General features: G+C 46.6%; 6 protein-coding genes and 1 non-coding gene across 7 annotated transcripts; 1 reads left to right on the forward strand and 6 right to left on the reverse strand.

Annotated features, from left to right (window-relative positions):
- Window positions 1–846: 846 nt before the first annotated feature.
- LOC101784579 (uncharacterized protein At5g01610) lies at window positions 847–2,317 on the forward strand. The gene is made up of 2 exons (XM_004984825.3): window positions 847–1,149; window positions 1,573–2,317. The coding sequence occupies exons 1-2, from the start codon at window positions 1,063–1,065 to the stop codon at window positions 1,996–1,998; spliced, it is 513 nt and encodes a 170-aa protein (XP_004984882.1). The 5' UTR covers window positions 847–1,062; the 3' UTR covers window positions 1,999–2,317.
- A 2,635-nt stretch (window positions 2,318–4,952) lies between these two features.
- On the reverse strand, window positions 4,953–5,023 carry TRNAG-GCC. The gene has a single exon. It is a non-coding gene; the product is annotated as a tRNA-Gly (tRNA).
- A 143-nt stretch (window positions 5,024–5,166) lies between these two features.
- Window positions 5,167–8,820, reverse strand: LOC101784178 (mitoferrin). The gene is made up of 2 exons (XM_004984824.3): window positions 7,771–8,820; window positions 5,167–5,814 (listed from the first exon to the last, which is right to left on the reverse strand). The coding sequence occupies exons 1-2, from the start codon at window positions 8,566–8,568 to the stop codon at window positions 5,611–5,613; spliced, it is 1,002 nt and encodes a 333-aa protein (XP_004984881.1). The 5' UTR covers window positions 8,569–8,820; the 3' UTR covers window positions 5,167–5,610.
- A 2,156-nt stretch (window positions 8,821–10,976) lies between these two features.
- LOC101783634 lies at window positions 10,977–17,037 on the reverse strand. Its single transcript, XM_012848849.2, has 12 exons — window positions 16,617–17,037; window positions 16,008–16,050; window positions 15,767–15,820; window positions 15,098–15,161; window positions 14,803–14,859; window positions 14,626–14,720; window positions 14,485–14,523; window positions 14,316–14,404; window positions 13,962–14,040; window positions 12,913–12,960; window positions 12,304–12,483; window positions 10,977–11,694 (listed from the first exon to the last, which is right to left on the reverse strand). Exons 1-11 carry the CDS (start codon window positions 16,835–16,837, stop codon window positions 12,403–12,405), a joined length of 870 nt encoding a protein of 289 aa, XP_012704303.1. The 5' UTR covers window positions 16,838–17,037; the 3' UTR covers window positions 10,977–11,694; window positions 12,304–12,402.
- Window positions 17,038–17,592: 555 nt separating this feature from the next.
- LOC101781227 (egg cell-secreted protein 1.3) lies at window positions 17,593–18,099 on the reverse strand. The gene has a single exon (XM_004986988.1). The coding sequence runs from the start codon at window positions 18,097–18,099 to the stop codon at window positions 17,593–17,595; it is 507 nt and encodes a 168-aa protein (XP_004987045.1).
- Window positions 18,100–21,096: 2,997 nt separating this feature from the next.
- LOC101783227 (glucan endo-1,3-beta-glucosidase 9) lies at window positions 21,097–24,293 on the reverse strand. Its single transcript, XM_004984822.4, has 3 exons — window positions 23,964–24,293; window positions 23,172–23,864; window positions 21,097–22,273 (listed from the first exon to the last, which is right to left on the reverse strand). The coding sequence occupies exons 2-3, from the start codon at window positions 23,528–23,530 to the stop codon at window positions 21,172–21,174; spliced, it is 1,461 nt and encodes a 486-aa protein (XP_004984879.1). The 5' UTR covers window positions 23,531–23,864; window positions 23,964–24,293; the 3' UTR covers window positions 21,097–21,171.
- A 109-nt stretch (window positions 24,294–24,402) lies between these two features.
- Window positions 24,403–27,479, reverse strand: LOC101782825 (eukaryotic translation initiation factor 2 subunit alpha homolog). Its single transcript, XM_004984821.3, has 5 exons — window positions 26,809–27,479; window positions 25,914–26,060; window positions 25,730–25,834; window positions 24,907–25,005; window positions 24,403–24,808 (listed from the first exon to the last, which is right to left on the reverse strand). The coding sequence occupies exons 1-5, from the start codon at window positions 27,322–27,324 to the stop codon at window positions 24,656–24,658; spliced, it is 1,020 nt and encodes a 339-aa protein (XP_004984878.1). The 5' UTR covers window positions 27,325–27,479; the 3' UTR covers window positions 24,403–24,655.
- Window positions 27,480–27,578: the final 99 nt, after the last annotated feature.

Below are 27,578 nucleotides of genomic sequence, written 5' to 3' on the forward strand. Positions count from 1 at the left end.
AGCCTCGGGGAGTGGGCCGACCAGGCCGGGGTTGGGGATTCTGGAACGTGAAACGGGCTGGATTTTCATAAGCCCATTTCGTTAGCTTAATATAAGATCGTCGTAGGCCTACTGCATTTTGGCCCAAACCGTCAGCGGGCTTCCTATCTGTGTTCCGGTAGCCTGTTAACTATATCGCTTCCACTATTTGAGATTCGTGCAAACAACACCCCTTGGTTGTACCCATCTTCCTCAACCCTAGCTCCCTCCCGCATGCCGCCGCAGCCCCCGGCCCCGTCATCTCCGTCTCCACCGTCGGGGCCGCCGTTGCCGCACCTGCCGTCAGGGCTGCCATGGTCGCCGGCACCGTCGGGACTACCGCACATGCCGACCCTCTCGGCAGCTGCCCCTGCTGGCACCGGAGAAGATGAGCATTTTCTTTAAAAAAAATATTGATGTAGGTTTAGAAAAATATTGAATATATTTTTTCAAGCTGTTGAAATATGTGTTCTGAAGTATTGAACGTAACTTTTATAAAATGTTGAATCAAGTATTTTGCAAATGTTGATTAGATTTTAAAAAAATATTGAATCTTATATGCTAAAATGTTGAATCTGATATAAAATGTTGATCTTCTAATTTCGACCTAATGGACTTTAAAGTCATATTACTTGTCAGCACATGGATGTCTCCTGACCTCATCGTTTGGCGCCAGCAAGGAAGGAGGTTTGTGGAAGCCAAGAGGCGAGACGTGAGCTATCTCTCCTCAGGTCACACATGTCCGTCGTCAGCCGCTGTTTTTTTTCAATACGCGCAACCGTGGCGACGACCAACCACACACAGCATGCGAGGAGGAAAAGAGCCGTCGCTTTCACGCGGCAGTGGAGGGCACATCTTCCTCGCCGCTTCTCGCTTTGATCCGGTCGGGTCCGACGCGTGACCTGGTGAACCAGGACACCACCCTCCGCAGTCCGCACGATTCCTTTCTTCTCCGTCTCCGCGTCCCAACGAAGTTAACCGAGAATCAGAGCAAGAGATCGCACGCAGGAGGGAGCCGCAGCAGAGGAGAGGGGGCGCGGAGAGATGGACGAGATCATGAACAAGGTGGGCACCTACTGGCTCGGGCAGAGGGCCAACAAGGAGATCTCGTCGGCCGGCGACGACATCGAGGTCCGTGACACAAAACCATCTCATGATTCTCATCCCTGCTCTTTCTTGCACCTCATCATGTTTCGTTTAGAGATTTGTTTGGTCCTAGGCTCGTAGCGTTGCTCTGCTCTGATGAGCGCACGCACAAACCTTGGCCTGCCTTGCGCTCTCTGATCTCGATGTGACCAAGCTCTGAATGAATCGATTAGAACTTTTCAAAAAAATGAATGAATCGATTAGTAATCACTGTTGTTGTCTATCATCAGTTTATCACATCGTTTCGTTCCTTTGTACCCTGCGTGTTTAATACTGATTGGTTTCTTGTCAGAGATAATCGGAGAAACAAAAAAAAATAAAATCCAAACCCTTTAATCCTTCTTTATCCCCTGTCCTATTGTCTCACTTACTTTTTGCTGATCGAGCTGATGTTCCCTGCACCTGCAGTCGCTCTCGACCAGCGTCGGGGATGGCGCGAAATGGCTGGTGAACAAGCTGAAAGGCAAGATGCAGAAGCCGCTGTCGGACCTGCTCAAGGAGCACGGCCTGCCGGTGGGGCTCTTCCCGCGGGAGGCCACCAACTACGAGTTCGAGCCGGAGACGCGGCGCCTGACGGTGCACATCCCGTCCCCCTGCGAGGTCGGCTACCGCGACGGCTCCGAGCTGCGGTTCGACGCCACGGTGACCGGCACGCTGGGCGACGGCCGCCTCACGGAGGTGGAGGGGATCAAGACCAAGGTGCTCGTCTGGGCCAGGGTCACCGCCGTCAAGGCCGACGCCGCCAAGGTGCACTTCACGGCCGGGATCAAGAGGTCGCGCAGCCGGGACGCGTACGAGGTCGTCAGGGGCGGCATCACCGTCGACGAGTTCTAGCTGAAACGATCTTGGTCCTGCTGCTTGGCTGCGCGCTGCACGCTGGGATGGTTGGTCACTTGCAGAAATAAAATTCTACTCTCAGCTAGCACTAGCAGAGAGGTTTGTGCGCATTGGACTGTGTGTGTTTGTGCTTTACTGTGAGAGATACTGTATTATCTACTGCTATAGCTGAAGCTCAGGGGGGTCAGGCTCCGGTAGCTTCTTTTTGTAGTCACTGTCAAGTGGGTCATGCCTTTGACGAGAGCATGCATCTGCTGAAGTTCCGAGGCTCCGAGCTTTCAAAGTGTTTTGGCTTTCAAGAAAAACTGAAAACTAAAAAACCAACTTCTACCTAGGTGCGTTGAAGAAAGCAACTTCTGTATAGTTCATCTCCCACAGCAACTCGGATCCTGCTTTTAGCGGCTGCGGCGGACGGTTTTCAACCAAAATTACTCGCCTACCGCTCATAAAGGAGCATACCCCTTCGATCTTTCTTTCTTTTCCCGTCATCTTCTCTTCTTCTCCGCTCCCGCTAGACCCGGAGGATCCCCGCCGGCGCCACTGCCCCACCGAGCTCCCCTCCCCGGACCCCTCCTCCTCTCCCGGCCAGCGGTGGACCCCTATTCCTCCTCTCTTGGCCAACGGTGACAGCGCCCCTCTTCCTCTCCCGACTAGCGGCAACAGGGTTGAGCTTGGAGCGGTGCGGCTACAGTGGCAGCCGGGATCCTTCGATTACTGCCCGGAGCACGGATGGCGAACAACGCGGAGGCTTGTGGAGGTAGTCGGAGAGGTGGAGGAGACGGGGGCGCGGGCTACTGGGCTCCGGTGGCGCGGAGTTCTTGGCCGGCGGGCGTAAGGAGCTGGAGCTTCGGCTGACAGCAATGATGGGGGAGAAATCTTTTGATTTCCGCCCAGGGAGCAGACGGTGAGCAGCAAGAAGCGATTGGGGAGGTAGCTGGGGAAGTGGCGCAGGTGTGGGTAAGGGCTATTGGGTGGCGGTGGCGCACGGTCGAGGGATTTTGGCCGGCGGGGAGGAGCGGCGGTGTGCGGGCGCGGGGATGGGCTGCCCTGGTCGGCGAGCACGAGCAGCAACGAAGGGGTGGTGGCGGCCGACGGGCACGAGGATGACCCCTCTTCTCCTTCTACGACGCCCCTCCTCCTCCTCTCCCAGCGGCGGCGCCCCTCCCTGAGCCCCTCCTCTCCCGGCGGAGTGCGCGGCGGAGCGAGAGGAGCCGAGAGACGCAACGTGGAGGGGAGGAGCTGCGGCGCCCCTTCTTCTCCTCCTGGGCGCAAGCAGTAGCAGCAGGGGAGCCGCTCCATTTCCACCACTCGAGCGGGCGGCGGCGCAACTGGTTCTCACTGGCCTTTCCTTGCTGGCGCCAGGTGGGCCCCTCTGGCGATTTTCCTCTCCGTCCCCGCTCCTCTCATCCTTGGTGCAAGCTGCACGGGCGGAACTGCACGAGAGGGGTACTCTCGCTACTTTTTCCAAAAGCCACAGCTATTTCACCAAATGGCTTTTCGACAACCCACCGTCCACAGCTCACAGCTACTTTTTCATAGCCCACAGCTCACAACTATTTTTTCAAAATAGCTCAACCAAACACATCCTGAACCATATAGAGAAATCGGTCCTTTTGCTACAGGCATCAACTAATAAGGGGCTGTTTGGATACAAGGTGTTAAACTTTAACAGTGTCACATCGGATGTTCGGATACTAATTAGGAGGACTAAACATGAGCTAATTATAAAACTAACTGCAGAACCCCTATACTAATTCGCGAGACGAATCTATTAAGCCTAATTAATCCATCATTAGCAAATGGTTACTGTAGCACCACATTGTCAAATCATGGACTAATTAGGCTTAATAGATTCGTCTCGCGAATTATACTCCATCTGTACAATTAGTTTTGTAATTAGCTTATATTTAGTACTCCTAATTAGCATCCAAACATCCGATGTGACAGGTGTTAAAGTTTAATAGGGTGTTCCCAAACACCCCCTAAATAATTGAGCTCTGCCTCGGTTGACGATTGTCAGTAATATTCGTGTGGATGGTGTTCTTATAGAAAGATAAAATATATCGTTCTGGTAGCAGTTATTTTATGCTTGGATGCTATTTGTAGAGGACAGTTGGCATAGCAGCCAATACATATACTTTTATAATCTTCCAAATGAAAATCTTAGCAACTAATTTGGATGCCCGATTATCTTATTGGGAATTGCAGTCAGCAAACCATTAAAGTATTGTGATTACACATTTTCTTATTTACACTGAGTAGACGCCAGAGCATATGGACACGTATGAATGTTTTACCTATAAAAATTTAATTATGCGGTTTACGGGTTTACTCTAAGGACAACTTTCTCTATATCAAATCCATACTACCTTGAAAATATTGAAACTTCTTAAATGTGAAATTTCTATTAGTTTAAAGTACAATCAAGCTCCAGCGATATACTAATTAAGGCCATGTGTGAAATGTAACCGGTTACACTCTGTACTCTTTTTTTTTTTTGCGGAGTGTACGGGTTTACACTCCGGCATAAAAAATCTATATTTCTACTTGCAACCATATTTCGTTGTTTTTTCATATTACCATACATTGTTCAATAACGTCGACTGCTTCAGAATGGGCGTAGTGTAGCACGCCGATCCATCTAGGTAGTACGTAGTAAGTCTTGGGATTGGATCATTGGAAAGATTAATCAGACGTTGTGTTCATCTGTCAGATTTTAATGCGAACATTGGCCCAAGCAGAGCTTGGTGCAGTTCAAGCGTTTTGTGTTGTCAGGTTTTTGTAGCTAATGTATAACCAAGCAAGCATACATGATACATTTTGCGTAATAACACACGAGAAATGGTCGATTAGAAGCTGCTGGCCCAACGCTGTCGAGCTGAATGAAAACAGACTGACAGATTCGCATCGAAACAAAAGAAAAAAAAATCGAATCTGAACAAAACAATATTTGCACCAGCCGGGAATCGAACCCGGGTCTGTACCGTGGCAGGGTACTATTCTACCACTAGACCACTGGTGCTTTTGTGTGAAACGTGAAAGAAGGGGATTTTAACAGATATTTAACATCACAACTCACAAAGCCACCATCGAGCATGTCGATTAGCATAATCTGATGGAAATCATATATCGTCACATCATATCATATGCATCCACAACCATAACTTTCGGGTTAAATCATTCATTCGTTTCAATTCTGGAGAATGGAGTGTACAATCACATTAGCATGTGGTAACTAAACCAAAACCACTGTTGCATTATCAAAAAAACCAGCACAAGGCAGGAGGCCATACAGAATTACATGGATAGTTTGATGAGTGGTTCGGATCAAACTTTGCAAAATATTACTCTAGTACTGTTGCCTCTACCCCGGGCAGGAAAATAATACATCAACTTATCTGAAATGAAATACAGGGTACGGACAGATCTTTGTTAGACAGATTTTGACGCGCGGCACATCTCAATTCCCCCAAAGGACAGCTCTGGGGCACACAACAGCACAACAAATGTGTCCCGGCGCTGCATCTTCTGTCAGCTGAGCGAGTATGCTTCTGTGTAGAAGTACATTGACTTCAAGAAAAATACATGCCACTCCAAGAAATGCTCGGACTATTTCCGCCTTTCCTCATTCAACCTTTCGAAAAATGACTTTGAGGCCTCATACGTGGACCAACAAATCGCAGCTGCAGGTGCATGGAACAGCATTCTTGGCTTCCATCCCCTCATTATCCCAGAATATCCGTCTCGTTTTATGATTGTTCTAAACACATCTCCTATTGAGCTGCTTGAGAAGCGCTCACAGCCGCAGACACCCTGATCACCAAAGTGAGCGTTATTATCTTGAAACAGGCAGGTCAATAACATTAACAAAGAAAAACAAAACTTTTAGAAACAATCCATAGTGAAATTGAATATATGTGCCAAAAAAACAGAATGATGGTGATAGGTGCAGGCGTGTAGTATTTCCATGAAATAGGCAACTTCCAACTGAACCACAAACAAAGGGTTTAAGGGCACCATTGGGATTTTTTTTTTCATGTTGATTACACAAAAGAGAAGGACTTTTATGGTTAATTAATTGTGTTTCTGCACTTGATGACTTTCCATAAGATTAGGAAATAGTACTACAATGTCAGTGTGCAATCAAGAATAAAACAACATGCAGTTAAAACAATATTCAAGCAAGGTCCCACTGGTCCATATGTTCCAGGAAAAAGCCTTTGAGGTTGTTGTTTTATGTTCCGTTCATGTGTATCCGCTTGTTCTTATAGCGTCTTTAGGCTGGAGGAATCAGTCATGGAAACTCAAGAGGGAGAAACAAGAGAAGGAGGTCAAGGGGAACGCCGGTGTTTAGCAAAAATGGATAGCTTATTTTTAATGAGTAAAGTGCACCTGGACTCTAATAAATGTCCATGAATATCAAAGTGAGCACATGGATCCTTAAACTTTTCAAGTGATTCATCCCAAGTGAGAATCCAGGCCCTTAATTGGACCTAGAGTAAACCACTTGAAAAGGATCCAGATGCGCACTTTCATAGTTTATGAACTATGGGACAAACGGTGCAATCATAATAACTTCTTCAAACACACTGAAAGCAAATTCAATAAAAAAAGAGCCATGGCATACATGACAACCAGTCAAACAAACAACATATCTCACCAGGACAGAAACAAACAAGAGAGCAGAGAGAGAACATGCAATCGGTGGAGGCTGCAATCTAGAATTCCAATTTGTCGTCATGTCAAGTATAAACAGTATAGATGATAGAGGCCAGTCAAATGTGTCTGAAGGTTGCCCAGTAAAAATATGTGAAGCTCCAAAATAACTTCAAACTACAAAGTTGCTCATGTATGTAATAAATGATTTATACAAATTTCACTTCCCATTTTCAGCAAAAATTGCACGTCAGGTCTTGGCAACAGCTATACAGTGACAAACAATTATACCCGTTTCATTTGCATTAATTTCTCCTATTTTTTCAGCCAGAAGCGACAAAACACAAACTAGTCCTTATATAGACATCTGGCAATCCCTACAATCCAACTTAAAATCAAAGGTCAATCAATGATTTATACAAATTTCACTTCCAATTTTCACAAAAAATGCACGTCAGGTCTTGGCAACAGCTATACAGTGCCAAACAGTTATACTGTCCCGTTTACATTAATTTCTCCTATTTTTTTTTGAGCCAGAAGCAACAAAACACAAACTAGTCCTTATATAGACATCTGGCAATTCCTACAATCCAACTTAAGGTTCAATGGTTCACAAGAAAAACAATCCATTCATTTACAAATTCCAGAATATATAAGCCCATGACAACTTGCAATGCCCATAGCCAGTCCAAATTGGATTGGTAACAATTCAAAACTTGTACATTCAAGAACTGTTATTTGGAATAGGCAGCTCAGTAGGAGTTCTACAAGATGCTTCAAAATTTCTGAGCTTTTAGCATCTCACAGCCCAGTTTTGGCAGAACAAAAAAGGTTGCTTCCCTATGTCAGTAGGCCTCCATTCTAGTGCTATGGAGCATCCTGAGAACAGTAATCACCACTAGCAGATCGAAGGAACACAAAAGGCTACTAACTTTGCAGCGCGAATTATTTCCAATAATCTTGGAGATGAATAGGACAGCTAGACAGCATAAGAGATCCCTCCTTTTGGCGAGTAAGCCATCACGAACCACTCAAATCAGTTCCAATATTGTCGTGGATCATTAAAAATCACAGCTTTGGTCAGATCGCAAATCAAGTGCATAAGATCCTCACCTGGCACTGTAGCTGCGTCTTGACAACGTCGAACGGCGTGGTGACCGCCGCCGCAAGTGCTCCAGCTGCGGCCCCAGCCGTGGCGTGCACAGCGAGGGACTCCTCGTCGGCGGCCATGTCCCCAAGCATCCGCTTGGCCGCCTCGTAGGTGGCGAAGTGGACTGCGGTGTAGGGCGCGTTCATGATGACGGTGGTCCGGTAGGACACGAAGAACGCGCCGGGCCCCTCGTCGCGCAGCACGGTGCGGATGCAGTGCCCGACGCCGGTATAGGGGCTGCTGGTGAGCTGCAGCCGCTGCTTGACCGTGTCCATGGGCGTGAAGACCGCGTCGCTGGCGATGGTCGCGAGCACCCCGGATGCGGCGTGCGCGGCGGGGTTGTTGGGGCCGAGGCGGTCGGTGAGGGCCGACTTGGCGAACTCGTACACGGAGAAGTAGACGGCGTGGGCGGGCCCGGCGCCGAGCGCCATGGCGGGGAGGCCCCGGTAGAGCGCGAGCGCGCCGCCCTCCCCCGCCACGGCGTTGCGCAGGGCGGCCCCCAGCGACAGCGCCGGGCGGCAGGGTGGCGCGCCGGCCTGCATGTGGGTCTTGAGGGTGTCGACGGGGAACATCGCCGTGTGCTCGACGACGCCGGCGACGGAGCCGGCGAGCATGTACTGCCAGAAGCGGAGGCCGTCGTGGGTGGCCGCGGGGACGGCGGGGGCGCTAAGCACCGGCTTGGGCGGGGGCCCCGGAGGCGCCGCCGGCTCCTCGGCGGCGGCGGGCAGGAGCCGGTCGGGGGTGCGGTAGTCCGCAGCCATGGGGGGCGGCGGCTGCGGTAGGGCTAGGGTTTTGACCGGGTAGCACGGGGCGGAGCACGGGGAGCGCACGAGGAGGAGGAGGAGGAAATAAAGAGGTGGAGGGATTTGAGGGGGAGGAGGGTGTCGCCATTCAGCAGGAGGAGGGGAAGGGGAGGAAGAGGAGGCGGAGGTCAAATCGATCCCGGCGCATCCTTCTCGGCCCGTGTCGCAGTTTCTTCCCCAAGTTTTTTCTTGTCCTTCCCCAAGTTTTTTCTCCTCTCGGGGAATCCGTTCTTCAGTCCCCTGAAGGGGCACTAGGAAGATTTTTTTTTTTTGCATATTCCTTTGTTCCTCGATTGATTTGATTTAATTTGATGATGTTAGCAGGCCGGATCAGGAATCCGAGTTGTTTTGATATAATTTGGTTTATAAGCAGGAGAAGTTGCCTTTTGTTTCCAGCTGGAGAGATCAAGTCGGGGTCTGATTCTGATTTACAAATGGTGGGTGATTGTTTGTTTCCGGACGTTTTTTTGTATTTGGAAGGTTGACGCCTTTGTGAGTGGCATATTGGCATTCGCTTGGAAGAAACGGCAAGCAGAAAGGCAAGTCCAAGATGAGGATCTGCAGGTCAACCTGCAAAACTTGCAAGGATCTGTATGCCATCAACTTCATGATCTGAGATCATATGGTCCATCAGAGACAAATAACAAGTCAAGTGACACAGTGGTCTGGTAGCAACTTGCTAATGCTGCATTGGTATGTGAGACTTATTGGATGTTCCTCCAGGAACTAGGGAGAAAAATATAGCATACGCAGCCAAGCACGACCCAGTGGTGGCCTGGTAGTTAGTGGTACACGTAACAGCCACTCTCCAAAAAGGGAAGGGCAAACAGACAAGCCACGAATTTGCAACCTGGCAAAGAGAAAATCTTATAATATAGACATTATCTATAAAGGTTTAGAGATGCTACTCGTTCCTGATTTCTACAGATAGGCTAGGCACCCCATCTGTAACTCTTTTAGGGGGTGTTTGGGAGGTATGGGCTAAATTTTAGTCCCTATCACATCAGATGTTTGGACACTAAAGGGGTGTTTGGGAGAAGGGGACTAAATTTTAGTCCCCGTCACATCAAATGTTTGGACACTAATTAGGAGTATTAAATCTAGACTAATTACAAAACTAATTACACAACCCCTAGGCTAAATCGCAAGACGAATCTATTAAGCCTAATTAATCCATAATTTGACAACGTGGTGCTACAGTAACCATTCGCTAATGATGGATTAATTAGGCTCAATAAATTCGTCTCGTGATTTAGCCTAGGGGTTCTGCTATTAGTTTTATAATTAGCTCATGTTTAGTCCTCCTAATTAGCACCTGAACATCCAATGTGACACGGCTAAAGTTTAGCCCCTGTCTTCCAAACACCCTATAATTAGGAGTATTAAATATAGACTAATTATAAAACTAATTGCACAATCCTTAGGCTAAATCGCGAGACGAACCTATTAAGCCTAATTAGTTCATGATTTGACAATGTGGTGCTACAGTAACCATTCGATAATGATGGATTAATTAGGCTTAATAGATTCGTCTCGCGATTTAGCCTAGGGGTTCTGCTATTAGTTTTATAATTAACTCATGTTTAATTCTCCTAATTAGCATCCGAACATCCGATGTGACAGGGCTAAACTTTAGCCCCTGCCATGCGGGCATTCTCCAATTCGCAGCAGCAGGAATAGAATATAAAGCAGCACAACTAACACGGTGATAGTCTTAAAAGAAAAACTATAATGATAACCAATAGATTCTTGATATAAATAATCAACCATCATCAGGAATCAGGTTTTCTTTCTTTCCCGTCACTTTTGTTGTGGACGACAGCATGTCATTTTGTTAAGTACAAAAAAAACATCCCATTGTTGTTCTACCTCAGGTAGACTCTTAACAGCATACGATGACTTGTAATTGCACCACAAATGAACACTCCAAACAAGTTCACCCCAAAATGAAGGCCGTAGTGTAATTAACATTTGGGTAAAACAGAATAGAGCAGACAAAAGAATGAGCAACCATCAAAATGTCACAGAAGCCATTATAGAGGAATCTGTCAATTCCAAGTAAGAAGATCTCATTTCCACTATACCATCACATCGGAATGGGGCATCCGCACCAGGGTCTAAAGCAAAGCGTAGCACAATTACACTACAGCAGTTCTGTTCAGGTGAAGCTATCTGGCTAGGTTCATATTCTGAAAACAACCAGTGCACAAAGATCATACTAGAGCGGAAACAAGAATATTTATCTATGCAAGAAAAGGAAGCTCCAAGTTGTTAAAGGAAGGCAACAAATGAACAATACAGAAATATAAACATTTAAGAGATTCCTACTTGCCTTACCGCACCAAAAATTGTCGCATTGATTTTTCTGAGCTAAAGGAATGGCAAGAAATTAAGCAAAATTACCATCCTTCCACGTACTAATTTGGTCCTTGGTCGTCTGCTCATGATAAAGTCGCATCACATTGCTTTCACCACGTTTTACAAGAGTGATTGATCCACCTACCATGAACATATTTCTAGCTATCAGAATTTTTATCTACAGAAAGTTGTGGCCAATGCCAGAAGACATGTGGCTTCCACATGTTATACTAGAACAAAGTAATAGCCTTCAATTGGAGGTCTCAATCTTCTCTTCTCTGTTGCCCATGCCCAGGTCACAAGCATCTAGTTGCTGAAAACTATCAGAGACTTAAGAGTTGCTTATCATTGCCCTCCTTTGGACAGAGAGATTGTAAGGTCATCTTCGTGACAAAGGTTACCAAGCAGAAAAGCTAAGAAAATTCATAACAAGACATGCAAAAAAACACATTCAGTTTCATGGTTCCGAATTAAACCAATCATATGCACAATAACTTATGCATCTAGATAAACGTACTATCGTAGCCGTCTAAAAGGTGCAGGGATTTGCTCTACATCATTTGCAATAATTAGCAAAGTGATGCTTTTGAAAGTGTACATCAACCTTGAGACACATTTGATGGCTGATGATAGTACATGTTCAAAGTGATAACAATTCATCAGAACTGTTGTTGCAGGGCATACAAATACTCCATCCCTTTCATAATATAAGTCCCACTTGCATTCCTAGGAAACAAAATGTTGAGTTAATGCAATATATTACATAGTAATATCATACATTCATACTTGTATCTATTAGATATCAGTAGATTCTCCATTTAACGGTAGTATTTTATTTTTACACCTTCCTCGGTGGACTAATATTTTGAAACGGAGGGATTAGTTTTATAAGGAAATGCAGTTCTGGAAAGGAAACCGGAAATAAATAGCCCATCACATTTGATTTGACTATTACTCGCATGGTGAGAAAATATTTATGTACAAAAGTATTATCTAGTTCTACGTTTTAGTTCAGACCGATGTGTACATTATGTGAGTTTGAGAGAAAATGATTCCAAACTTACGAAAAATGAATCATAACCATGATGTCTGAATAATGATAGTGCAGGTGTGCTATGAGCACAACATTTCCACTTTGTGTGAAATAATAGTTGACCAGCAACTATTTGGGCCACCCCAAGGAAGTAAGAGAAAGAAAAGACACCTAATTACAGGTAATATATGAACCTGCTTATGGTAATTGCAATCACTATAGACTTTTAATTCCCAGTGAGAGTTCAATCAGATACTGCCCAAAACTAACACAAGGGATAAGATCAAGACAAAATACGGTACCTGGTTCCTTGGCAAAGATCAAAGATTTGTCCTGCCATTGAATGCATACATGTGTTTTAACTGTATGGCTGCCCATAAACTTTCTTCAACGCCACTTTCTCAATGGTTTGCAGGGGCATATGCGCCTAGACCATCTCTGTTATAACTTATGCGGCTTCTTGTTGCAGGAACAAACATGGTCTGGACGAAAGGATGAGCAAGCCATAAGGTTACATATCATGTATGATGTTACACAAGTAAAGGAGCTCTAGGAATTTTCAACAGAGACCTATAAGATGCCTAAATACCTTTTCCATTTTTTTTAAAAAAAACAGCATGTTTCTTATTGCTACTGCAACTAACTAAATACTGAAGACCTATGGTACATAGTTGCTAGAATTGAAACTTGTTTACAAGTATCAGTTACTTCTCACTGCACTCATCTTGTGAGAAGGTTAGCACTATATCATTAGTGCTGGATGTACTGGTAATTTACAGATGTACAGAGCAAATATGACATATAAATAAAAGAAAAGAGGGAACCAATGCAACAAAATCACTTGCATCAAGCAGCTTGCAATTGAGAAGAGACATCATTTAAAAGTGAATATAAACATTCCTTAAACTTACCTTAATTCGTCGGGGCAAACTGATCCAAAAATCCAGGTTTGGAATGGCCTAGAATATAAGAACAGAGTAAGACAAGAAGTGGTTTGAAAGGATTGATAAATAAATTGATGGAACAGGTTCATAAATTGACTGCTCACAGAAATATCAGGGCCAAGTGAGGATTGATACTTTATATCACAAAAAATTCCATACAAACGTTTAACGTTTTACAAAGGGCGTGCTATAATTTACATTTTTTATTTGTATTTTATTTATTGATATATTTATATTCTTTTAGTTCCTTTCTACTTCTCAGTTAGTTTCACCGTGTTGTTAAATTATATGCATTTCTTAAACAAACAATTAAAATGAGGGAAACCAGATGGAATATACAAATTTCCATGAAATCCAAGTAGAATGATCAAAGCGGTTATTTTCATAGCCACGTGGACCTTGTTATCTTCAAAACTGATCCTTATAATAGCAATCAATATTTTCGCTACTGCTACGTATCTACTAGAAATGCAAAGCTAGAATTGAATCAATTACGAGATAAAACTTTTGGTCCCACAACTTGAAGTTCGGTAAAACTTAAGTACAATTAAACATTTTAAGGCATTGTTTTGTCTCTAAACATTGGGCTCAGATAAAGTCTAAATTGAGGAGTTGGAATAACTCAACCTTTTTGGGCAAAGACTAATACAAATTTTAACAAATATTCAGTAGAAGTTTTATTGAGCCAATTCCCAAAGCTGGGACCATTAATGAAAAATGACATAATACAAAAGTTGGGACAAAATGGTACTTCTCTCTACTGGTTTCAGAAAAAATATTCTTTACAATACCATGCAAGATGCATGCGCGCGCATGTGCACACACAGATGCATTTGTAGATGTATCTGTTTAGTGGGAGTTGAGTTAATGAGAATTTTCCTCTAACTCTAACCATCAAAGCTATGGACTGGAGCTTACAGATAAGAAACCGAGAAAGCTAATATTGTACTCCAAATAATTTGAAACAAAATGGATGAGGCATATAAACTGGCAGACTCTTGAAATACTAGATTTACCTCTACAGAATGAAGGCCAAGGAAATAATATCTGTAAACTGCTCCAAGCAAAATGTACCCTCCAAGAAGGGACATAATTCTGCAGAAAAGCTGGATGTCAATCAGGCAAGAACTACCAAAAGAGAGAAAAAATTTGAAACTCTGCGAGCAATGAGAAATCGTATCATATAAGAGACTATAATTTTGTATTATAAAGAAAACAGGCACAATGGACTGAACCGAGGTGGTTGGAGGCTGGGGCTGTACACCACAACTTCCAGTAGTTGAGCTAGACACAATTTCTTCCTACTGTAGTCCAATGGTCTAAGATAACAAATTCAAGTTTCATAACTATATACAATTAGAATAACATACGTTATGAACAAAGTGCCTAACCATCCCCAGCCACTTCCAGAAGCAGAAACAGATCTTGCACAACCAGAAGGGTGCTTAAATGTTGTAGCCTGTGAGGTACAATTATGTTAATGTCTTAGAAGAAAATATGTTGTAGAAAATTGCATCATTGCAAATTTTGTGTACCCACATAATCACAACGACCAGATACAACAAATTTGTCCGGTACCTGTGAATGGAAGGAAATAAAGCAGCAAGGTAAAATAAGAGGAGATAGAGAAACAGATAAAACATAAACTTCAAGGAGCTGTAAATGAAGGAATCTACTCACTTGGGCTACACTTGAATCACAAAGGACAGAAACAGAAATAGAACACTTTGGCGAGAACATCTTAACAACAATACCCTTTCGAGGATTACTCTCATCTATTCTCCCCCCAACAAAAAAAAAATCATGTTAGTTCCACGCAGCAAAGATAGTTCTGAAAGAATTGTACGTCATTGTTACCAATTAGAGATATATGGGATTTAGATAGACTCCCAATGGTTGTGCAAACATCATACCCTGCGGACAGAAAAAATGCAGGTTACTTAATGCCCAGTAACCAGCGCCAACAGCAAAAGAGGACAATAGAGCAATTCCGATTGATATTTGAAAAATAAAATTTAAAATCATTTGAAAGATGCAAATGGGGAACCTGTTGTTCCACCAGTATCATTCCGGATCCACAATTAAGGATATAATAGGGTAAAAGGACTGCTGAAAACATAACCAATCAGGACTCAGGAGAGAAAAAGGCTACCTCCCATATTATTTGACACAAGTGCACTACACTGGGTTCCACACCTCAATGGACCGCCGCAGTCCTATTATGGTATATAAATAGTTAGAACAAAACAGAATTAAAGTAACAAACGAGGAAAAAAAATAGAATCTTTGACAACACTCAATGCAAAGGTACAGAGGAGCCTACATTATTAGAAAAATGACAGAGTTCCAAGCAATAAAGTATGTCCATGTGAGTGTGTGGTGTTGTATGGGTTTCCAGACCCTTTCTTCTTCTTAATATAATGATACAAAGCTCTCCTGTGTGTTCGAGAAAAGAGAAAAAAAAGTAAAGTATGCCCATGCTATCACTACACCTATGATGCTGGTCCTTGGCAAGGGAATTTATCACGGTGAAAATTCAGCTAACTGCAAACGTGCAGTGAAGTATGCACTTCTGATGGACAAGTGCAAAGTCTACCAGTGATAAAATGTCCCCTTTGGACCAATCATAATAAATACAGCTAATGAAGTTTCTATTGAAGCAGTGTCCAGATAAAGCAACACAGAAACAGACACAAGCATGAAAGTTACATGCTGATGTACAGGCATGAACACGCATGCTAATCCGCAAAGGAAATTCTAGGGGGGGAAAAATCTGAACAGCGTGCATTTAACTGATGAAATAGCTAGATTAAGGGAATACCTCACAATTAAGACACATCGGTGGGTCAAAGTTGAATAGCATTTCATCGCACAGCTGCACGCGTGGAACAAATAAAACCGTCATTAGTGGAACACCAAACCACAAAAGCTCCTTTTAGAAAATTCAAAAGGTCCATTTCAGTTATTTGCCAGCTTATCATATTAGCATTTCCAAATGTGGAAACTACACCTACATATGCAAACTACGATCACACAGAAAAGAGTATCCTATTTCAACCAACCTGGAACCAAAGTGTGGAATCATTCACAGCCACTTTGTAAAACCTGAAACACGAGATGGGAATTATTGCAGGACACACTCAACATAGGTACCGTAACACAACACATGCAATTCAAGATCCATTTCAAGATCTGTCAGGGCATCCTTCTAATTTCCAAAGGCTGCCCCTGCCGCCCAATGGGTTCGTAGGTCTTAGCTTCTAATTTCAGCAAGTAAGCCATGCATGCCACTTGCTTTTTAAAATGGAGAAGCAGGCCACGAATGCACAAATCTGTCGACTGTTGCGACACCGTGCTCGGGTACCGATATAGTTCGATATACTAACCAATCATTCCGCGTAACAAAGCAGGTGGGGTGAGGTAGTCAAAACTTCAGCAACGCCCAAACACAGGACGAGCATTTCGTCAAACACGAGACGCGCGGCTGCGCGGCCGCTGCGCACGAGGAGGCCCCGAGGTCACCGCGAAGCGCGAGGACGCCTCCTCGCCAATCGGTTCCTCAAAAAGGAATTTGCGCCAATCCCTGTCCCGATGGACGCAGAGGAAGTAGTAACCAATTTAAAGCGCACACTAGCAGTCGTAGGCGCGCAGTGGCATAGCTAGTCACGTACCCGTCCTCGCTGAGGACGCCGTGGCGGTGCGCTGGCATCGGCGCCGCGAGGGCGAAGCTGTAGAGTGCTCCGCCCCGCTCGACGGAGAGATCGCAGGAGCCGCCTCCGCGCTCGCCTCCCGCCGCGCCAGCGAGGCCGCAGCTGCAGGCGGCCGCGAAGAGGAGCAGCAGCAGGAGCGGCGGCGGCGGCAGCGGCAGGCGTGGTTCCGTAGTCGTCGGCATTTCGCGGCGGCGGCGGCGTGACCGAGGATGCGCGGGAGCGTGTGAGGCTGTGAGCTCGTCTGTTTGGCGTTTGTTCCGCACCGGCACGCTCGGTGCTCACGTGGGACCCAACCCCGATGGCAAGCCAGCCAGCCTTCCTCGGCCGGCCGCGGGCAGCGTCCCCATCCGCCCTGCGGCGCGGCCCGCACCGCTCACGTGGTGCTTGCCGCCGCGGCCTGTGTCACAGACAGCGCGGGCCCGCCGTAGATGGCCTGATTGTCGTCGTTCCGCGCGGCTGCGAAAGCGAATCCGATGATCGAGTCCGGCCGACCTCAGCCCCGCGGCCGCCGATCGATGGCGAGAGAGAACGGGCTGGTAAGATAACCCAGAACTGAATCGCTATGGCACCCACTTTGTGGTAAAGATTAGTGCACTGTAACTAGCGTCGGTTTTGGAAGTGATTATTCTGTGATTCGCCGTGTCAAAAGGCCACCCGATCGTTTGCGGTTTAAGATCGTGTCAGAATGTTAATTGGACGCGTAGCGTAACCTGTTAGTTACACAATTTTGATTTGCCAAGTTCACAATCACGAAATAGTAAGATTTTCAACTGTTTCCCCGAAAAAAAAGAATTTCAACTGTTTATTTATCTCGGCAAGGCCGCTCAGGTTACACAAAACCCGGAGAAGACGCCGTCACCGGCCAGTCTCACGAGAACCTGACCACCGCTACTACTTCCGCAAGCATGGGCGTGGACACAATCGAGCCACACCACGATCAACGGTGCACCGAGGCGCTCTTCCTTCCCTCCACAGCAGCGACGCTCTCGCGTGCAGCAACGCCGTCGGCGGCCGCGGCAGCACGCTGAGGCGGCGACGCGCCATTCTGCCCGCCGCCGCTGTCGTCGCCGGCGTCGCAGTATCCCTTGAGCATGTCCCCCTCCTCGGGGGTGAAGCCGATGACGGACAGCATGGCGTCGGCGGCCCAGCAGCTGTGCTCGACGACGCGGATGGCGCGGCAGCACCCGGGCCCCAGGTACGCCTCGCCGTTGAGGAGGTACAGGATGATCTCGCCCGTGCACGACTTGATCTCCACCAGCGCCTCCCAGCACTGCTGCGACCCCTCGCCCTGCAGCCGCTCCACCAGGCCGGCCACGGCCGGCGCCGAAGCCGGCACGGGTGCGGACGTCGCCGTCGACAGCGGCGATGGACGGTGCGAGGCCGCCGTCGCGGCGAGCAGAGCCAGGCAGGAGAGCACGGCCAAGGGCATGTCGGGGAAAGCCATGGACGATGGTGGTGGTGCTGGCTAGCGATGCGCTGATTGTTGGTTGTGCGACGTCTGTGGGAACCTGAGGCTTGCGGCCGTATTTATACGGGATGAAAGCAGTAAGCTAAGAGACGCAGGCAACGAAAAGGCTTCAGTTTCAGAAATCAAATGGGCACATTCATGGGAGCATAATCCAGGGCGCCGCCATGGCTCGCGAGCGTTCCTCTTCCTCCGTGCCTCCGTCCCTTCCCCTCCCACCCCACTTTCTCAATGTTCACATTCACAGGTAGAAAAACTGGAAGAAACATTGCACAAATCTTGTTGTTGATTGGGTAATTGGACTAGAAGTCCCTGATTGCACGTGCCCAATTATCTCAAAGTGCACGCGTCCTGATTGCGCGCGCTACTTCCGTAAACAAATCCGACTCGGAAACGGACCGCCTCTGTCCGAAGCAGAGCCAGAGCCGGACCGCCCCCGTTATATATGACGTCCGACAATGCAGTCAGCCTGATTCCAGCGATCCGCCGCCATGTCGGACCCCGTACCGGCCGCCCGCCGGTTCTCCGGCGGCCCTCCTGCCTGGGTCTTTCTGGAAGAATTGGCGTCTTTCGGCGACGTCAGGAACGCGACGACCGCGACGGGCGTGACGAGCGCCGGGCGCGCCGTCGACGTGACCTTCGAGCTCGTCGATCCGCCGGGGGTCTCCCGCTGGTTCGTCCACTGCCCCGGCCTGGAGGAGGATCGCGGCTTCAACGGGAGCCCCCAGATCCTCAACGCCGCCGGGGCCCTCGTCGTCATGCGCATGCTCTTCGTCGCCCGCCGCGGCCGCGTCATCGACTACTTCGTCTACCGAGCCGGCCCCGGGTGGCCGTCGCTGGACCTGGTCCCGGGCCCTGCCAAAAGGTCCTCTTCCCCAAACAGGTAGGCGTCGTACCCCGCCGTGCCGGACTACCCCGTGGTCTTCCCCGTCCAGCGGCAGGATCCTAGCTTCAAGCTCGAGATCTTCGTCTTCTCGTCGGAGACCCGGGCGTGGAGCTCTAGGGTGGCCACGTTCTCGTGGGACGAGGAGACGACCTACGACGAGGAGCTGATGCACACACCTACTAAGGCCGTCGCCGCCGGTGGTGGCTCGTTGGCATGGATCGACCTCTGGCGCGGCGTTCTTTGGGGAAAGCGTCCTAACCCCATTTAGTATACCATTTAGTATAGGTTGTGAAACCGGTATTGCTAATTCGGTTACGGGGGTCTTTAGTACTGGGTCAAATAATCGGGGGTCACGTGGGACTTCTGATGAACTAGCTGTTAGAACCATATTAGTACCGAATTAAAAATCAACTGGTACTAAAGGTTAGCCACGCACAGTTTTCCAGCCGCTTGTGCGAGTGGCTCGACGACGGGCAGCCTGTGCTGCGGCTGATCCAGTGGCCCGTGCCGCCACCCCGCGACGTGCCCTTAGACATAGCCTCTCCTGTCGAGCTCCGGGACGCAACGATGAGCAATGGCGTGATCAGGTTTGTGGAGCTGCAGCTCCGTTACGGCGATCATGGTTGGACGGCGCCACCGGCGATCATGGTTGGACGGCCACCGTGTGGAAGAGGGAGACCAGCTCAGTCCACCGGGGCATCAGTCTCAGGGCTGACACGGACAACATCTTCGCTTTTCCGACTCGAGGAGCTCGGCCTCTTGCCTACTCCGGAAGATTCCGGACAACGACGGGGTGAACGAGCTAGCAGACTTGAAAAGGTTGGTCAGTGCTACACCCAGGCTGAGCTTGCAAGACGAGGATGTCGTGTACATCGAGGCCAGGACCAGGATGAGGCCGGGCGATTCCAAATCGTCGTTGCTGCTTACTGTTAACGCCACGGAGGAGAGGCTGGAGGCAGCCGAGCAAATCACATTACGTCTGCGTCTATCTCGACGTACCTTCTCAAGGTTTCTTGATGCCAGTCCAGCTTGTGAGTGAGCCATTCGATCAGTAGTCCGTGTCACCGTGCGACTAGCTGTTGTTTGTCGAGCAATTCGTGTTGCATTACGGTTGTTGTTTTTCATCTTGTGGTTTCTTGATTGATGCTACTTGGTTTACCATTCAACTACTTCCATGAATCGAATCTGTCTCCTGTTCAATTGTTGATGCGTAATTCATATTGTACGTCAACCAGGCGTGCCTTGGTGTAATGTCCGATAGAGCTCTACTGTGCCATGTGTTTTGCCTCGGTGACCATGTTCTGGAAAATGCAGCCTCCCACTTGACATGGCGATTAAAACTGAGGAACGATGTTCAGGGACGTGTTGATTGCATCGATCTTGAGAATTCAGTAGATTGTGTGACGGTTTTGTATCTCAGTGGGTAAATTAGATGCACACAAACAGCTGAGGGTCATGTAGCCTAATTTCCAGTTGCATGCTTTAAAACCTGGATATTTTGGTTACGATTGCTATTACATCTAGTATTTTCAGAAAGCCAACACCTCATGTTGGGAAGAGTACGCTTCTGACATAGGGCTGCAAATAGGCATTATTCATCAACACTATGCCCGTGTCCCGGGAAACCACAGAACAATGATACAAGGCATCTCAGCATCTGTGTCTGTTTATTTCTAAAACGCAGTCCCAGCTCACAGCTGTTGATTACCCTACCAGTGCCGTCTGGCTCTCCACCCAAACTGCACGGTTTCACTTACCACATGTAGCGCCTTCTGTTTACGTTGCACTGAATGTTATCTGTGTTTTTACAAGTTATTAAGCGCATAACTTGTAGTGAAATTAAGTTTAAATGCATAACTTGCAGCGCCTTCTGCTGTGGACCTTTTTAGGATATAGTGAAACCAAGATTGCATTCTCATGAAATGGGTATATTACCAAGTTCAGATTTTGAACAAGAGAATAGCTGCTGTTGTGAGTTGGCCCGACTAACTTAAGACTCAACCCTTACATTTTGACCAAACCTCCCAATTCAGATAGGCACAGTCCTCCAAGAAGTAGGACATCAGAAATTGTGGACCGAGAATTTGGAGTACATGCAACAAAAGGCCCAAAGAAACAGTTGTTAAGGCTCAATTTGGTCTCAAAGACAACGGTAAGCAGCTACATCAGACTATAAACAGAATGCATAACCATAAAACTACTAATCGAAACGTGGCCAATGTTAGGTGCAAAGAAGTGGCAGCAGAAGTCCGAATTGCAAGAGGAAACAAGCAATTGTCGACAGATGGATCAACGGTGGTTATCAACCCTAGGCCATTGAAGTTGCAACTGTCCTCACTCTGATCATGCTGTTGGTAGTAGTTGTTGAACGCATATGACACATTACCAGGCCAGCCGAGTCCAGAGCAGGAGCCACCAGGTAACAGAGCAGTGCAATCACCATTGGAGCAAGCCGCAGAAAAACTGGAAGAAATATTGGAGAGGTCCTTGTTGTTGTCAAGCACACACCATTTTGATGGAACGTAGTTCACATCAGGGGCATTTTTGAGAGGTTTAGGACCTTGACCTATGTTGGCATAGTACTTTGCCTGGCCATCAAAGGTGAAAATGCCGTGGTGTCTTTCATAACCTCCACTTGCCGTATTCCGTTGATCTTCATCTAGAAGGCTGAAGAGATACGTTTCAATTGGAGGCACTTTAGGGCGAAGTGGAGTTCCAGACTTTTTAGCAAGGTGGTTGACTAGGCCAGTCATGAACGATTGAGCAATAGCTGGAGTTGCATTCACAGCTCCATCTGTTGGCCATCCTGCTCTCCCGACAATGATGTCCATGTCACCGTAGCCAGCTTCAGTTAGAGCAGTAACCAGAGCATCTATGCTTGCATCAAAGTAGTTGTCATACTTGTTTTGACCATCTTTTACTGGATGTGACATTAGTTGGAAAAGGTAATAGTCCAATGACAGATTCTTGTGCTGTTGAAAGCTTAAAAATGGATTCAGCTCGACCATAAATGGTGAACTATTGTTAGTAAGAAATGAGAGGAGTTCTGCCATGGTCTTGTTAACATCAGGTCTGAAGCTAGCTTTTGAAGGCAGCACAGATGCATTCTGGTATGTGTCAACACTGCAGGGTACTACCACCTTGATCTTGCTAGATACCTTTGCAGCAGTCAGTGCTTTTTTAATATTTGCTGCTGCAGGAACCACGTAGGGCTGGAAATGTTGTCCATGACTCATAAGAAATGGCTCATCCCCAACAGAAATATATCTGTAAAGTCGATTTGCTTGTCAGAAAAAAATAGATAATATCCCAAGGCACAATAATAACTGAACTGTGACATAACTGCATGTACAAAACAAACTACACAGTATTACTTAAATCCAGGATCCCCTAATTTACTCAATGAAGAATAGCAAAGTGCAACAGAAAATATTCACCCATGTGGAAAGTTGTAACTAAAGAACTAGGGATACATTCACAAAATGTTACCATTGAAAAAAGCTGCTCTTCGAATCGATATATTCCACCTCCCATTATTTACTTACTAGGTATAAAGACAGGTCCTTGTATCATCTCCCAACTACATTCACCAAGACGAAACCCGAACAAACAAGAGGGTCTGAAACTTAGTAAGAAAATAAAATTGACCAGTACATCAACACTAACATGTGCAAACTCTTCATATGATTTCAGTTAACAAAAGAGTGCCTAGAAATGAAATCTCATACATATGCACAACCATAATGCTGAAGAAAAGCTAGTTAATTAGAGCAATATATCCCGTCTTCCATGTAGATTAATCAGCCATCAGCATTACTTAGTTAAACCATAGAATTCAGGCCAAAAAATACATCACATTTTTTCCACGACATCCACAGGATCTAACCCTCTAGAAATATAATGAAGATCAGACATGATTAACTAGGATATCAGGTAGAGAGTAAAAGGGTCAAATTTTGCTAATCAAGTATTCAAGTCAACTGGAGTCAATAGTGTCCAATCGCCCTTTCTATGTCAACATAAGAATTTGGTCAACTTAAACCATAATTTAAGGCTCCTTGTTCTTTTTTTTAAAAAAATGCACTAGTAAAAGAACCATTATTTCCCAACCATTTCAGGACCTGAAGTGGCGAATAGAAATCTTGCAACGGAAGGGAGTTCTTACTCGAACCGAACGCTGGAGGCGTAACGGGTGATGTTATCGTGGACCCAGGCGGCGGCGGCCTTGATTGAGGAGGCGAGGGGTCGGAGGAGCGCGTCGGGTACCCCGACGGTGACGGCGACGCCGGTGCCCGCGAGCGCCGAGAGCGCGTCGGAGGAGGCGGCGGCGAGGCGGACGCGCGGGACGGAGTTGGGGAGGAGCAGGCCCTGCACGACCCGCGCCGCCGGGAGCGGGTGGGAAGACGCGAAGCCCCAGTTCACGCCCACCGCGGAGGCCGCCGGTGGCGGCGCCACGGCGAGGAGTAGCGGGAGGAGGAGGCCAGGTACGAACGGCGGCAGCGGGCGGCGGCGATTGGACGGCATTGCCTCGTGTTCCGTGTGACGCTGCAGGGCCAGCGGGTGTTGTCCCTAGACGGTAGTGCCGCTGTACTGTTGCGGGAGTCGGGGCAGTCGACTAGCCGTAGCCGAGTTCCTTTTTTCCCCTGGCAAATCTAAAATAATCACAGGTGACAAGTTCGTATCTAAACTGATTACATGTGATAAACTTCGTCTGAAATGCAGGAATACGAGATTTCAGGGAGAGGATCAGGTGCAGTTCATCTTGCAACTGAAGTTACGGACTGCACTTAATCTTGTCGATCGATTTTCCGACGCAATAGATGGAGACGACTCCCGTTTCGTAGTACTAGAAGACATCCTGGCATGAACACAAACAACGTAAGCTCAGGAGCTGCATCTCCGAGAGACCACATATTTTTGACTCTCTAGCTAACTTGTAAAAAAACTCTACCTTTACCTCTCTAGTCAAGTTGGTAAAAAAATTTCTCCATATTAAGTTGCTCATTCCAATGTACTATCTATTTCCCACTTTCCAATCCCAACCATCCACTCCATTTCGCACAATGACAAACTCTTTGCCATGGAACTCACATTTGTCAAGCGAAATCCCAACCATCCACTCCATTTCGCACTGTGACAAACTCTCTGCAATGGAACTCACATTTGTCAAGCCAACCGGTTGGCTTGCAAATTTGAAGAGTGTGGGAAGCATTTGCCAAGCCAAATGGGATGACCATCCAGTTGCGTGATTTTCTAGCACACTTGCTAAGTGATTTTCTAGGAGACTTGCTAAATTTTAGCTTAGCTTGCTAAATTTTAGCTTGGCGAGAGATAGGAGTTGCTCTAACCAGACAAGGGGCAAAACGTCTTCCAATGAATACATGTAGAAAAGCAGATGCGGCAAATTAACAGAACTTGTGTATAAGAACGAACTTTGTTTCACTTCCAAGAAAAATTAGGTGCTGCTCAACCAAAGTAGAAGCTTTCCCGACATCAGCTGAACCCCAAAACATGAATACCGCAGGTTTCAGTGAATTCACAGGGGGATCAGCCACAAAAGGCCTAACAAAAGAACTGCTTCCAAACAGGACGTCTTAGATCTTAGCTGGTGCTATACAGCAAATCTCATCCAAACCAACCAGAGGAGACTTAATACGCCGTGACTCCGGAATTTGTCAGGTCAACGTCGCCCATTCCTGTGTCTTCCTCCTCTTCACTGTCATCATCACCATCAACCTCAGCATTTTGCTCCATCAGGGAATCAATCTGGTCCAGGAATAGCTTGTCTTCCCGCTCACTCACCTGTTTTCAAAAAAGTATGCACAACATTAGTTTTCAGAACCTGCATTTGGAAGATAACTAGCTTGCAAAAGAATCAGCAGATGTAGAAAGGAACTTACAGCTCTTGGTGGTTCCTTCACTACCAACTTTCCCTTGTATTTTTCAATCTCTGCTGTACAAGCCTTGATTGCATCAGTGAGAACTGAAATTCCTTGGTCCTGTTCAAAGGCAGTGCAAAAAAGACACAATCATCATTATTTTCTGGATGATAAAGAGACAAGCCCATAACCACAATACTAGGGTCAAAACTAAGAATAACATATAATAAATTGCAATATATCGGGGTAAATGTGTAAAACAAATGTCGCATGCCCACACAGAAGGCAAACTAAACAAGCAACACAAAATATCATTCTCAATTACCATCAACGATCATTCATACAAGTTAGCATTAGTTAAAAATGAAGGCAAAGAATTGTGGAATACATTGATAAGAATTAAGAACCATGAAAAGTCCGGAATCTGGCAAGGCTGCATTATAAATTTGACAGCTTACTGGTCACTGCATTATGTGAAATGCAACTCCAGGAAAAAAAATTAACTAGTATATCAGGCCCTTTTTCACAATGAAAAAGGCACAATACTAAAAATACAAGAAAACAAAACAAAATAGAACAGGCACCACAATAATGGTTGGCAGGCCACAGCTATAATTAGCATCATATAAGTGCAATCTGGAAAGTGATGCAATTGAATCTATCTTCCAGAATAGTCAAGGATCAATTGAAACACGCACTCTTGATCTCAACAATGTGCTTCAATAAAATTTGTAATCACATATTTAAGGAGAAATGGAGAGCCTTTATCACAGATGAAACTTTATCTAATAGCTCAGCTTATAACAAGTAACCCACATGAAATAAGTACTGAGAAAATACCAACCTTGTCAAGAGTCTGTGTGGTCAGAACATAAAGTGGAGGAGCAACTAGCTTAATCTTCACAGGACAGTTATCATTGCCAGAGGCTTCAGCTTTCTTCATGGCTTGCTGCAAATACAGGTACAATTAACTTTTGCAAAGACGTACGTCAAATCATAATAGCAGCAACAGGTGTAAAAAATAGAACCTTAATGTGGAGCACTCCATCAAACTGGAAGCATTTCATCTCCACATCAGCACGGATCTTGAGTGGCTGTGGAGTCATCCTCCTCCTTATGTTCTTCACCAGAGAATCCTTAACCTCAGGGGTGACAGCAGGCACCACCTTAGTCACCTGCCAGTAATTTTAAGCACATCCTTGTCTCAAAAGTTTCTATGCAAATACATCTAGAGAAAATTCATAATACATTTCAATAACAATGTATCAGACTCTTCAGCAACATCAACCTAAAGGACATAAATATAACACACTCAACTAAATGTGCCAAATTTGGCAAATGTTTGCCTATATGATAAACTAAACACAAAGCCAATCACCAAAACCAAGCTATACCACTGTCTATCAACTGTTTGGAAATCCAACTAGATATTTTTAATGATCATCACTAAATGTAATGATGTTCAAAGTTCAAACAACTTAACTAACCATAGGCACGACTATCTAGGTTGCAATGGTGAATGTTAGGTTGACAAGGTTTATTTTTGAAATAACAGATGTCAAGCATAGAAAGCCAACTAATCATCTCAGCATTATTAACACACCAGCAGCCACAAAGCTGGGATTATACATTTAGCAGAAAAGTTTCATATGGGGGAAAATCAACAAAGAGGCCGCACCGTCTACAAACTACTTACAGCTCCAAAAGACTATCGAGGAACTGCTGCTCTAAGTTTCTTAAAGTAATAGTTGATTATCCCACGAAGACGTCCGATCATAGAGGTAAACATGCACAAACGAGAATAATGTTTATCTGGGGTATATTATCAGTCTATGACAACCGGAGCATCGAAATAAAGCAGTCATCTGGGCATATGACGCCTGGTCACGATTGTGATTTGCAGGTTGAGAAAAAAGAATTAACCTCCTGGCCATCTGGGCCGGTCTCCTTCTCTTCATAGGTCAGTGCGTCGAGGATGGAGTCGGGGTCGGCGACGATGAGCTTGAAGGCCTCGAAGGCGTGGCCGTACTTGCGGTAGAGCGGCCAGCCAATGCGCTGGTAGAGCGGCTCGAGGTCGATCTCGAGCGTCTCGGCGACGTGGCGCATGATGGAGTGCACGAGCTTGGACTTGTTGTACCTGTCCTCGCAGGAGTGCGCCTCCTCCTCGGAGACACGGCGCTTGGAGAGGTCGATGTAGCCCTTGTCGCGGTCCACACGGAGCACGATGGCGGGCTCCTGGCGGCCGACTTTGATGAGGGAGGAGATGGAGCGGATGCGGCGCCGGGAGAGCTCGGAGAAGAGGATCATGCCCTCGATGTTGTTGTACTCGAGCAGGGACACGTACGCGCCCATGTCGGCGATGTGCTTAACCTGGATCATCACGGCCGCGTCCACCTCCGGGAACCGCGGCTCGTACATCCGGCACTCGAGGTTCGGCATCTTCGCTGGCGGAGGGGTGGGTCTCGCCGGAGCTTCGGTCGGAAAACGAGGGGCGGCGGATCTAGGGTTTGCTTGGGTTTTGGAGAGACGGCGGCGGCTGGGGTGCGGGCTGAGGAGGATGCTCGGTGTTGTGCTTGGGAAGGGAACTGAACGAATCGAACGGCCACGCGATGGATCGGGTGATATCTCGAACAGGTTTGCGCTGTCTTGCTTGTTACGTTTCCCACAGGTGTTGACGTAATCAAGTACACTAC

Source organism: Setaria italica, chromosome IX (assembly GCF_000263155.2).
Source record: "Setaria italica strain Yugu1 chromosome IX, Setaria_italica_v2.0, whole genome shotgun sequence".
NCBI classification, from domain to species: domain Eukaryota; kingdom Viridiplantae; phylum Streptophyta; class Magnoliopsida; order Poales; family Poaceae; genus Setaria; species Setaria italica.